The following is a 12,550-nucleotide window of genomic DNA, read 5'->3' on the forward strand; positions in this document are numbered from 1 at the left end:
AGACTTTCGCACCTTTTTTTCTTTTCAGTAGTAGAAAATTTCCTTTTTTTTTTCTTTTTCTTCAAATTCGGCATGTTACACCAAACTTTAGTGAGGAGTGCTTTTTGAATGATTTTGTTGGTGTCTTCTCATAGTTCAACATTTACAGGTGATTGTAAATCTTTTTTTTTTTCTAGTTTTTTCCTTGCCGATATTAGAAACTGCATGGCACGTGTACTTGTTTTTAAATAAATATCACAAGCTTGTCCTCACAGCATGTATGTATTGTTTTTCGATGATGACTCATACATTTGTGTCAAGATTTCAGAGTGATTTGCGTTGATGGGCAGGTAAATTGCCAGTCATATGAGTCCGTAGGCCTGACACAATGCGAGTTTGTTGCTATTGTTTTGGTGTCGTTTTCTGGTACGTGTGAATACATCAAAATTTATCAATGTTTTTGTTCCCGGTGTGTGACTGTTAACATTCAGATTTACACTGTTACTGATGACACTGACCTTGTACAAGAGTGGTGGGAGACTGGATTCTGTGTATATTATTTGCCTGTCTATATACTTGCACGCAGTTGACCAGTGCTATAATTGTGATACCTCTTTATATTTCAGATTAATTTGTCCAGTATCATATCATTCACTAATGAGCTGAACATATGTTAACCTGTGCGAATATCAACCATAGATTATACACCAGTAAAAGAGACTTGGAAAATACAAGGGGAAGATGAATGCTGATAATGGTAATGTTAGATGGGGCAGAGTTGGCTTCAAACTCAAGACTTTATAAATATAGTCTTTGCGTGTTCAAGTGAAATGGAATGGTGGTGAGTAGTTCACATTTATGTGGCAAGTTTTCTCCATTTGTGTGAGGTGTATGCTTTGTGTTTGTGTGTGTGTGTGTGTGTGTGTGTATTTTCAAGATAACATTTGCAAAGGGTTATAAACATTACAGTCTAACGATTCATGGAGTATCTACATGGATTGCCATACATTGTGCGATGTGGCTTAAAATGATTTCTTCTGTGAAATAAAGTGGCCTCGATGTTGACGTCACGTGTCTTCTTTGTTCAGACGGTAATTTGATGCACGGTGATGCATTACACTGTGAATCATGAAGTCTTATCATTCTGTTTAACAAAGACAGCAACACACGGGGTTATTATGATGTGAACAGTCTAAACTATCACTCGTTGCACTTCCTGGTGATCAAACATTACAATTGAGTCTCATGCTTTATCACTCTCGCACTTATAATAACAAATATTGATGTAAGTGGGATTTTTTCATGAAAATAGTTGCTCTCTCTCACTGAACTGTGTTTTTTAATATGTTAATTGTCTTCATATACAAGCAGAAACTGGAACTCTTTCCTTCTCTTGCAGTAAACACACTCACTGTGATATTGAATCACTACTGTACACTGAGACGAAAGAGTGCATACAAACACTTCCTGTTAAAAACAGCATGTATATAGTGTGTGTGTGTGTGTGTGTGTGTCCGCCTTTCTCTCCACTTATCTTATCTGCCTCATCTAATCAAGTGTGTGTCTGTGTGTGAATGAAAAGGCAGGGCTTGTAATGGCCACTATTCTTACTTCATGTTTTGATCCTGTAAACATTCACCATAACTATTAATAAAAAAAAATTTAATTATAAAAAAGAAAAAGAAGGTTCCTTCAGCACAACAGTTTTACACCAACTATATTTCACATACAGCAGAATGAAGCATACCCACTGTAATTCCGGAAAACATTTTATTTCCAAGATTTCAAGTAAAATAAGTGACATAACAACTTGTTGCTAAACCCCTCCCTCCCCCATAACCCCATCAATCAAACTGACAATTCTCACACTTTCTTCAAATGTTAAAATTAACAACAATGCCAATAAACGCACAACTGCTGACAGTTCCCAAAACTTTGACATACAACACCACACAGCACATGTTATTTTCTGATGCAAATCAATCGGGACTCCCTCAAACTGACTGGGAGATGATGAAACTTCCAATGAAACAAGTCACAAGTGTAAACTGTACACATAAAAGACAATGATCTTCTAGACACTTCCTACCCCTCTCTCTCCTTGATGTAACGCCCACAATGCACATGAACACATCTCCACCCTTCTCCCCACAGAAAGCTAAGATGGAGGGGGAGGAGGAGGGGGAGGAGCCACAGGAGGCGGAATCCCCCCAGGAGGGGGCATGGGCGGGGGCACGGGAGGGGGAGGTGGAGGGCCCCCCTGAGGGTGAGGGATGGAAGGCGGGGGGAGAGAGGGTGGGGGGCCGGAGGGGGGAGGGGCAGGGGGCATCATGCCGGGGGGCATGCCCATGGGAGGAGGGGGGCGGGGCATGGGTGGTGGGGGGGCCCCGCGGGGAGGCGGGGGGATGTCCCTGGGTGGGGGAGGGGCCTGGCCATGAGGGGGGTGCATGGCAGGGGGTGGCATGGGAGGTGGGGGCAGGCGAGGGGGTGGTGGCCCGCGGGGTGGCATGTCCCCTGGGGGAGCCGGGGGAGGGGGGATGGGTGGGGGAGGTGGCGCCATGGACTTCACGTCAAGCTTGAAGGCAAACTGCAGGAAGAACTGAAACACATACACACACTATCATGTTAATAAAGATCTTTTTTTGATTGTAAATATAAAAATATATATATATATAAAAACACACAATCATGTTGGTTTGTTAATTCAAAGTGCATACTTGGCTGTCATTTTATTCTTGGCAACATCTATGCCAAGTTTCTATACCATGTTGAAAATGCACACACACACACACACACACACACACACTGGCTAGTCCAGGATTTCGACATCCAAGTCCAAACATCCTTTGATGCACAGAGGTTCAGCACAATCTTCTTGTATACAAATTTAAATACAGTGTTCCGAAAGACTGAGGTCTTGAAATATCCAAAGAAATCTTAAATACCGATCTATGTTCTAAGCATGTTATTTAAATATTTCAATATTACATACTGATCTATGTTCCAAGCATGTTATTTAAATATTTCTATCTCAAATATGCTGACAGTACCAGTACAATATCCTTGGGCAAGGGGAAGTAATACTGGGACATTTATTTTAGAAAGAATAGGGTTAATGCTATCCTGACACAAGAAGTGCATGTGGACTGATTCCCTTGTCTCGCGTTCCCACGAGGTGAACAGTCCCTGCTGGTGCACATATTTTGTCACTTTTCTCATTTCTTTTATGGTACTTAACCAGCAACAAACAATACTGTACCTGGTATCAACAGAAAGAGCAAACATTTCACAAACTGTTTATGACACATTTGAATCATCGTTTCCAGCACTTAACTGAGAAAAGACAGCAGTGCCACCCCTGATCCTGACCTACATGTTTCTGGCACGGTCAATACCAGAAGAAAAACACACTGGCTGGTTCCTTTGTCCTGAGGCTGCTGGAGTCACCTAGTACCATCGCACAGCATCAAAACCAAGGTCTACAATTCGCAAAGTCATCTCAAAAGCTGATTATAGAGCTTAGATCCCCCAGAGAATACGCTGCAAAGTGTAGGAATCTTTTGTTTCTATGACTGCCCACAACCGGCAGGTACAGAGACAGGGAATATTGTTCTTGCCTGTCACAGGCTGCAGGCGGGTGTGTCTGCTGGGAAAGAAAAACTCACCCACTAGGACTGGCAGGAGAGGCAGCAAAGCGCCAGTATTTACCTGCTTGGTTTCCTTGTTCCAGTGAGTCCACAGCTTCTTGGCATCCTTGTCCACTTCACGACTGGGCACCTGTGAAAAGTAGTGCAGTTTTTGTTGTGGTTGGTTGGTGGGTTTTTGTTTTTTCTTTCAGCTATGTTCTCCATTTCATTTAAAGTCTTAACTCCCGAGAGCAAGGTTTCGGTTCTAGCTCCGCCCCTTTTCTCTGCATTCAAATTTTGTATTACGTGTAGCTGACACATTTTGTACTTTCCAAAGTCAATTCAGGTCTAGATTGGAAGCTGCTAGGCAAATCTCGCTCTCTGCCATAAATGAAGCCAAACCGTAGCTTTATTAGGCTTTTATTTTGAATAAACCTTCACCGATGTCACAGTGTCAGACTCTGGTGAGAAACTGGCTTGATTCAAATCGCCCGCCATTTATAGTCCGGTTCAGGCTTTAAGCTAAAACTCCAAACTAACCAGAAAATTGCTCTGTAACATTTTGTCAATCTCATTTATGCTGGACAACCTTCGTATGATGCAAAAATCATAAGTGTCTGTTAAAAAATAAATCTTTTACAAATTTCTAGAAAATCACAAAAGTGTTGAAACACAATGAGAAACATGCACAGAAATTATCATGAAAAGTCATAACAAGGCAATGCAACGATAACAAGACCACATGAATAATGTGTTTAGTGACTGCTGACTGATTCCTACTCAGAAAGGCGTAGTCAAAAAACTTTGACAACTCTGCTTGTTGTGCAAGAGTTAACCCTTTCTGCCCTTTCAGGTCTTCTGCCTGTGCAGTCCTCCCAGTCTGGAATGTTTTCACCTGGCTGCATCAATGGGAAGGGGTGCTTTACTTCAGGCACAAATCTATAGCAACCTCTCAACCAATAGCTACTGACCTTCACATAATGACTGAAATATAATTTTGACACTAATTGCTGAAGTCTCAAGAGGAGGGATGCAATAGTTTACTTGTAACTTTAAATTAAACATAGAAATAGTAAAATGTCAGCTTCTGTCGATGTTGAAGGTTTTGGGGTAACTTCTTGATTGAAATGCCCACCACTTTTGTCTTTGCCGGTTGCTAATTTCATCTCCTTCACTTTCCCAAGAAACATCGGATGAATTATAAGATAAATCATCATTATTGGGTCAAATTCCCTGCAAGAATCGATCATAATTTCACTGAGCACTTACTGCGCAGTTAGCCTTTGACATTTTACCATATTGATGCGGAAAATCGGATAAAAAACACACTAAACATTCAATTTTTGAAGCAAAACTTCGCATGCAAGTGAGGAAGGAAGTTAAGTTCGAGTTGTGCTGACTTGGTTTCAGTTATGAATAGCAGTTTACATAGCATTTTAATGCATAATAATGAGCTGACGAACCAGTTTAAATAAACGGGTTTCTTCACCGCCTGTCATGCAGGCTCAAGCGCGGAACAGCAATCAACAGCGTACACCTCTCAGGCTGGCACAGGGTTGAATGAGTCAAACCCAATAAGCAGACTTTTCAAATCAAATCAAATCATGTTGCTAATAACAATCCTGACAGCCGAAAAGGGACCAAACAAGCAGTTTAAAAGTACTGTAAACCATCCTGCAAGCTATCACCACCACAGTACACAAATTCACCCTGAAGTTGGGGGTGAGCAAGCGTTTACTGGGAACCTTACTTTGTTTCACCACACAGCAGGGGCTGGACAGGGAGTGAGTACATATTGCTTACAACAGAAATAACACACAGCGTCATAAAGTAACGACATGCTCTCACGTTGGCTTTTTAATGACACATCAACACCTCACACATATGCTCTATTCTTTACATTTAGATCTAGATCTGTGCTGATTCGCAAAGCAACGCGATCACAAACATCAAACTAGATTATCATTAGTTCATGATAATTTCCGTTCTTTTAAATTTGGGGGTGGGCGTTTACAAGGCATTTACCTTTTGCACAGTTTTTAATCAAAAACAAGGGGTGTGTGTTTACCAGAGGCAGTTTACAGTCAGTCATAAGGATCCAAGAAACGCTACCTTGAAGGCAATGGTCTCGTAGGGCTCGGCAGCAAACAACAGGTATTGCCAGCGACGATCTGGGGGTTCCACTTTCTGTTCATAGGCAGCCATGAAGCGGTAACGAGGGTTGATGTGGTCCACAATTTCAGGGTAGTCAATCTGGAACAACAGACTTTGTTGTCCAGACTCTGGGTCCCTCTGCTTTGTCACTGTAAACAAAGACAATAATGTCAACATGTGAAGTAAATAAATTCAACAATAAAAAAAATCATTCAAAACTACATTTCTACTTACATAGAAAGACAAACAAAACACTAATGGAATACATACACAAAAATGCACAAATGGTTTGCAGCATTTATATTTTTAGTCTCCTGCTTGTATTCTTACAAATACTTTGGTCTTGCTTTCTATTTCCAATTTCTCATAATGCTAGTTGCTGTTTTTTCATAGTCAAGATTTAGTTCGTATTTCTAATTCTCTCTCTGTACCCCCTGCTGTTTTCAAACATAACAAACACAAAAATCACTTAGAAACAAATTCTTTAATATCCACCCTTGATTTCCAACTGAAGTTTGCTGGGAGCACAGATTTCTTTCTTCTTCTTTTTTTCAAAAGGAAATTTAGTGTGGGATTTTCCAACAACAACAACACAAAAAACAAAACAAAACACACACAAAAACAAAAACACAACACCACCACAAATTCTGACTCTTCTACAGCAAAATCTTTGACAAAATTACTGCTCGAGCTTCAGTTCAGCCAATGACTGAACATTACAACAACAAATCTCAACACTGAGTGAAAGAAGAGAAAGAAGCAAACCACTGTGCACTGACCTTTGTATCCAGGTCGACCAATCTTGACAAACTTTCTGATGTCCACTTTAGGGCGTTCTGGAGCAGGCTGGGCTGGAGCCTCCTGGGCTTCTTTAGCTGCTCGCCGTGCTCTGTTGCATCATGTCAACATCACTGACACAGCCATCTCACACAGACGCAACAGGTTTGTATACAAATTAAATTACCTCTTTTCAAATTCCTGATGTTACACAGACACAACAGGTTTGTATACAAATTAAAGTACCTTCTTTCAAATTCCTGATGTTGTCATGGATGGAGGAATGGAAAAAGATTGGGGAGTTTTGGGTTTGTTTTTTTTTGTAAAGATTCATTAGCATTACTGCCTTCTTTTCCCGTTTTTAATTTTATCAGTATCAGTAGCTGAAGGAGGCGTCACTGCATTCGGACAAATTCATATACACTACACCACATCTGCCAAGCAGATGCCTGACCAGCAGCGTAACCCAACACCCTTAGTCAGGCCTTGAGAAAAAAATAAACAAACAAATAAGTGTTATTAAAAAGTAGTGAAAAGTGTTGAGAGCAGAAACCGCTGAAATTTACAAATGAGTATCAAACAATATGTACTATCTGATTTGCATTATCAAAACAGATAGTGCAGCAACACTACAGCCTGCAGGCCACTATTCAATATTATGTCACTGGCTTGGTCTTCACATTGAATTAACAAATAACTGCTTAAAAACAGATGTTCTCTATGTGTAGTCTATAATTTGGAAAACACCATTTTGTGTCTTGCATTCATGAATGATTAACAAGTCCAAATAGGGGTCAGAATGCAAGCTTTTTATTTGCACAGAAAAAAAGCAGAAGATCTAGAGCTGTTCTAAAACTAGTATAACATATTCTTCTTGTTACATTACAAATTCTGTTTTAATCAATGTAATTTTCATTGTATATTTTCCTCCACCTTATCATATTTATTCTTTCGAACATATTGCTAGATAATTATCTTATTTTAAGAAAATACACAACTTCATCATCTATCATTGAAACCATCAATTTTTCAGCCAATGAGTGAGCTACTTACAGATTAGCTTGATGTTTCTTTCCCTGGGTGTGCGCCAGGTAACTGCCTTCATTGTTGTGTAGTGTCAGACACAGCTTGCACTCATAGGATCCCAAGTGATTTTTCATAAAATATGGATCCTGAAAATACACATCATTTAGAAAACTGAAGACATATCAAATAGGTTCGAGGCAAGCAATTTTAAGCTGAAACGTGAAAATAAGTAAGCATACGTTTATGTCTGTGCACATTTGTGAAGGTGAATGTGTATGCATGCATACTTTATGTATGTGTATGGACACATCTGTGGAAAGCACCAGTGTCAGCTGTAACAAAGACATGACAAATCATTCAAAATAGAAATCTGAACCTTTAAAATGAATCACGATAAATATGCTGAAACAGCACTTTTCGCTGGTTCTAACTGTCATGGTGATTTTATTGTGCATAAAAATATGTAAAGTAATCCAACCTTGTTCAGGTCAATCGTCTCCAAAGCCAACTGCCTCAGACGCTCTCGTCGATCACGATTGGATTCAGAGGCAGAGGCCACACCACCAGTGCCGGTTTTTCCACCAGCTCTGTTCTGGAAATCCATGGTGGTGATCCTCAAATGTCAGGGACCCTCACTGTTGTAAATCACCAGGCTGTTTCAACAGTTCTGTAAACACACAAACATACACATATATTTATATATAATAATAACAATCTAATTCAGACTCAAAACAGGATAGTTTCAGTTTCAGTAGCTCACTGCATTCGGACAAATCCATATTCGCTACACCACATCTGCCAAGCAGATGCCTGAACAGCAGCGTAACCCAACGCGATTTGTCAGGCCTTGAAAAAAAAAAGAAAAAGATAAATACATAAAAAAGAAGAATTAATAATAATAATAATATAGAAAATGCGCAAAAACTTGATGAAGTCAACTATAAGTGTACAGAAAAAAAAATTAATTTTAAAAAACCAAAAAACAAGAGAGGCAAGGCCATCAAGACTCACTTGTGATACACTTAAAAAAAAATTTTTTTAAATCTAATCGTTAAAATGTGTTCTGTATTTGTTATTATAAAGCTTCGGGTTTAAACAAAAAAAACAAAAAAAAAAAAAAGAAAAAAAAAAAAGAGAAAAGTCCTAACCAGATTCGAACCCCGCGTGTTCGGGTGAGATTGCGGTATTCGCAGTGAGAACGCTGTTTAAATCATATTATTCTGGTGTATCTTGGGCATTCAAAAAATCTTTAAGGGCAATAAAAAATTCTTTTTAAGTCCGCGGTAAAGGAGACGTGACTATCAGTAAAGGAGACGTGGCTATCGCTGCAATCACACTGCAACATTTTGCCGTTTTCTCTAGATCTAGATAGATGTACAAGTTTAGTTACACCCACCGGGAATGTAGTACGACACGGTCGATTCAATTTCTCTTTTATGTTCATTCTAGTTTTATAGTATTAAAGTTAATATGAAAATTTTGTGTTTTGTTACACTAATAACATGTAGAGCCAAGTACAAGTACTTCTAAACGTCGTATGAAGTGAAAAGGACTTCATTTTGAGAAAAGTCAAGACTGGAAATTTTTACGTTTCACCAATTCAAGGGTATTAACTCACATGGTTTACAATTTTTAACTGTGAATTCCGACTGATTCTGTGGATATTTTTATGGCAGTTTGGGGCATAATCCAGTAAATGATGAGGCGTTCACAAATCTTTCTCTGAATAAATATTTAACGGTCTCCTTCTCCAACTTTCCATCACATGTTTATCGTGTATTGTCAACTCAATATAGGATTGAACGTGCAGGTCAACAACTTGAAACAAAATAGCGTCGTTCGCGTTAGCGAAGAATATGAGCACGCGCTTTGAATATCTATAAATATGTGTACGCAATTGATTTTTGCCCATGACCTTCAAGGCTCAGCCAATACATCTATAAAGTCCATTCGTCCTATTGATTTTAGTATTTTCCGAAAGAGACCACTTGGGCGAATGAACATAGTGAAAGCCCTGTACACAGAGTAAAACACAAAAGCTTTTTATGTATTTGGTATAATTTCAAAATGTAATGTTTAAGATGAGAAAGATCAGTTTAAAGCAAATTAAGTCCCCTAGCATTAATTACAGATTAATTTCCCTTCTTTTCTATCTGCACCAAAACGTTTGCAAAATAAATATAACTTCCATGCTTAGCAAAAGAAGTTCCTGTTTGAACAAAAAATGGTAACAATGACTGCTCTTGTTGTTGTGTCAGAATATCAGATCAAAGTGCCAAGTTTAGAGAATACAAAAAATATAAATATAACAGTAAATGCAGTTTGCATATAATTTGGCTTTTTTTTTTTTCTTCTTTTTTTTGTGCCAATCCCAGAGGTGCAATATTGTTTTAAACAAGATGACTGGAAAAAACTGAATTTTTCCTATTTTCATGGCTAATTTGGTGTCAACTGACAAATTATTTGCAGAGAAAATGTCAATGTTAAAGTTTACCATGGACACACACACACACACACACACACACACACACACACACACAGAGAGAGACAACCGAACACCGGGTTAAAACATAGACTCACTTTGTTTACACAAGTGAGTCAAAAAAGGATAAGTTAGTGTGTCTCTCTGAGCACAAGTATCTGTGAGAAAGAGAGGGAGAGAGAGAGAGAGAGAGAGTGAGAGTGTGAGTGTGTGTGTGTGAGTAAGATGACAAAATGGTTAAGACACTTGTCTGCCAATACAGAGTGAGAGTCTGTGAGGGTCTGGGTTCGAATCCTGCTCTCACCCTTTCTCTCAAATTTGACTGGAAAATCAAACTGAGCATCTAGTCATTCGAATGACACTATAAACTGCAGTCCTGTGTGCAGCACGCACTTGGCGCACTGAAAAAAACCCATGGCAACAAGAGCGTTGTCCTCTGGCAAAATTATGTAGAAGAAATCCACTTGGATAGGCACACAAATATAATATGCATGCACTCAAGGCTTGACAAAGCGTGTTGGGTTACGCTGCTGGTCAGACATCTGCATAACAGATGTGTAACATGTAGTGTATCGATTTGTCAGAACGCAATGACGCCTCCATGAGAAACTGAAACTGTCTCTGTGTCTGCAATGTAATACCACTGTCTGGAACCCAGTCCATGCCAAGGAAGAAGACAAGTAGTAGTACGAGCAGATTACTACCACTAAAAGGTACACCTGAAAGTGATATTATTGCAATCTTATCTTCTTTTCCTCTTTTTTTTTTTTTTTTTTTCTTTTTCTTTCTTTCTTTTTTTTTTTTTTTTAATCAGTGACTTGAAACCCATAAAAATAATATGCCATAAAAATTAAAATGGTCGGCACATCCCAACATTTCATTTTCTTGATAATTATTACGAATACCACGGGTGCGATGTAGATGGCCTGAATGTCCTGATTAATTTGGATCCCCTTTATTCACATCTTTCCTTCTGGTATAGTGACCACAATCACATTTTAATTACTCTGTCACATTGTCTAGTTTGCCCAGAAACCGAGTCCTCGATCAGATAGTATAAGTATCAGTAGCTCAAGGAGGCGTCACTGCGTTCGGTCAAATCCATATACGCTATACCACATCTGCCAAGCAGATGCCTGACCAGCAACGTAACTCAACGCGCTTAGTCAGGCCTTGAGAAAAAAAAATAAAGTCAAGGAGTCCAGTCGTCTATTCCTTTCGTTGTGATAGGTCTAATGGCCACAAACTCTTATCTTAAGCATACTTAAAATAAATAAATAAAACGGTGTAAGTCCGGGGATTTGATTATATAGCTATGTGAACTTGTAAAGGAAACTAACCTTTACGCAAATTTTACCACACGTCGGTCTCACGCTTTCGGAGACGCCATGTTTGCAAACTTCCGGTTGCGCTTTTCTCGATTTATTTGTAATATAAATTCAAATATAATTGTTTCAAAATAAATAGATATACGGTTGATTTTTATTGAGGAATTGGGTGAATTATTCGTATTAATTTAATTCAAAGATTTTTGAAGAAAATAAAAGTTGAAATCCCTGGCTACCGCTGTAACAAACATGGCGGACAAAACATGCCAAGAGGATGACCGTAAGGCAGACATTTTCTTTATTAATTATCCTGTTTCTCAGTAAATTGGTAGTTGTAGCTCATGCTGTAAGGCTATTACCAGAATTTTAAACGGTTATTTTCCATTCGTTATTCATTTCTTTGTTTGCTGGATGTGGTCTTTAATTTCTATGATTTTTTTTATTTTTTTATTACTGTTTACAGCATTTCCATAAAGAACTCTACTTTCAAACTTTGTTGTTTATGATACTTGATAGTTCAGATATTGATGGCCTTTTAAGAGGCCTGTTCACCTCTTCTAGGGATCACTAGACACAAATAGCATGCGTGGCATTACCGGTGCAGCGGTGGCATTCGGGGTGCAATGTTGGAAGTTGAGCATCCAGCCTTTTTGGAATAAACTGTTTGATTGGGCTGTCATGCTGTCTGGAAGACTGTTCCCAATAGTCACAACTCTCAGGGAGAAGTAACAAGAATGGATGTTGAACCTGCAGAGTCCTTTCACCAGTTTGACATTGCTGAGATACATTGGTTTTTACAGACACTGATACTAAGATAATCATTGAATCATAAATCTTGCTTGCTCAATATACTATGCATGTGCATGTACCAGTTGGTGTCAGTGTGTGTGCTTACTGTACATCAGTATATGTTTGTGTGTGTGTACTTTTTCACTGGTAAGTGTGCATACATGTGTGACTTGTATCTGTCACATTTTCTCAGTGACTACCCCTCTCTCTCTCTTTCTCTGTGCATGTGTAATGGATAACAGATGTTTGTGTGCATGCTTAATTGGTTTAAAAAAGGAACTTTATTAGTTTATATGATTTGCCTGCAATAATTACCCACAGCCATAGTTGTCACATTCAAATATCGTGTATGTCAGATTAAAGATGTAAAGGTATATATATATATATAT

The 12,550-nt window shown here is 38.8% G+C and overlaps 2 protein-coding genes across 2 annotated transcripts in view; one reads left to right on the forward strand and one right to left on the reverse strand.

The window, feature by feature from the left end:
* Positions 1–1,773: 1,773 nt before the first annotated feature.
* On the reverse strand, positions 1,774–11,450 carry LOC143301156 (splicing factor 3A subunit 2-like). Its single transcript, XM_076615234.1, has 7 exons — positions 11,385–11,450; positions 8,041–8,229; positions 7,590–7,708; positions 6,539–6,648; positions 5,718–5,908; positions 3,688–3,756; positions 1,774–2,578 (listed from the first exon to the last, which is right to left on the reverse strand). Exons 2-7 carry the CDS (start codon positions 8,164–8,166, stop codon positions 2,138–2,140), a joined length of 1,056 nt encoding a protein of 351 aa, XP_076471349.1. The 5' UTR covers positions 8,167–8,229; positions 11,385–11,450; the 3' UTR covers positions 1,774–2,137.
* A 166-nt stretch (positions 11,451–11,616) lies between these two features.
* LOC143301651 (uncharacterized) overlaps positions 11,617–12,550 on the forward strand; it is a 30,927-nt gene continuing 29,993 nt past the window's right edge. The window contains exon 1 of the mRNA XM_076616083.1: positions 11,617–11,652. The gene's annotated coding sequence lies outside the window, so the exon portion shown is untranslated. The remainder of the gene's footprint in view (positions 11,653–12,550) is intronic.

This window comes from Babylonia areolata, chromosome 27 (assembly GCF_041734735.1).
Source record: "Babylonia areolata isolate BAREFJ2019XMU chromosome 27, ASM4173473v1, whole genome shotgun sequence".
Taxonomy (NCBI): domain Eukaryota; kingdom Metazoa; phylum Mollusca; class Gastropoda; order Neogastropoda; family Buccinidae; genus Babylonia; species Babylonia areolata.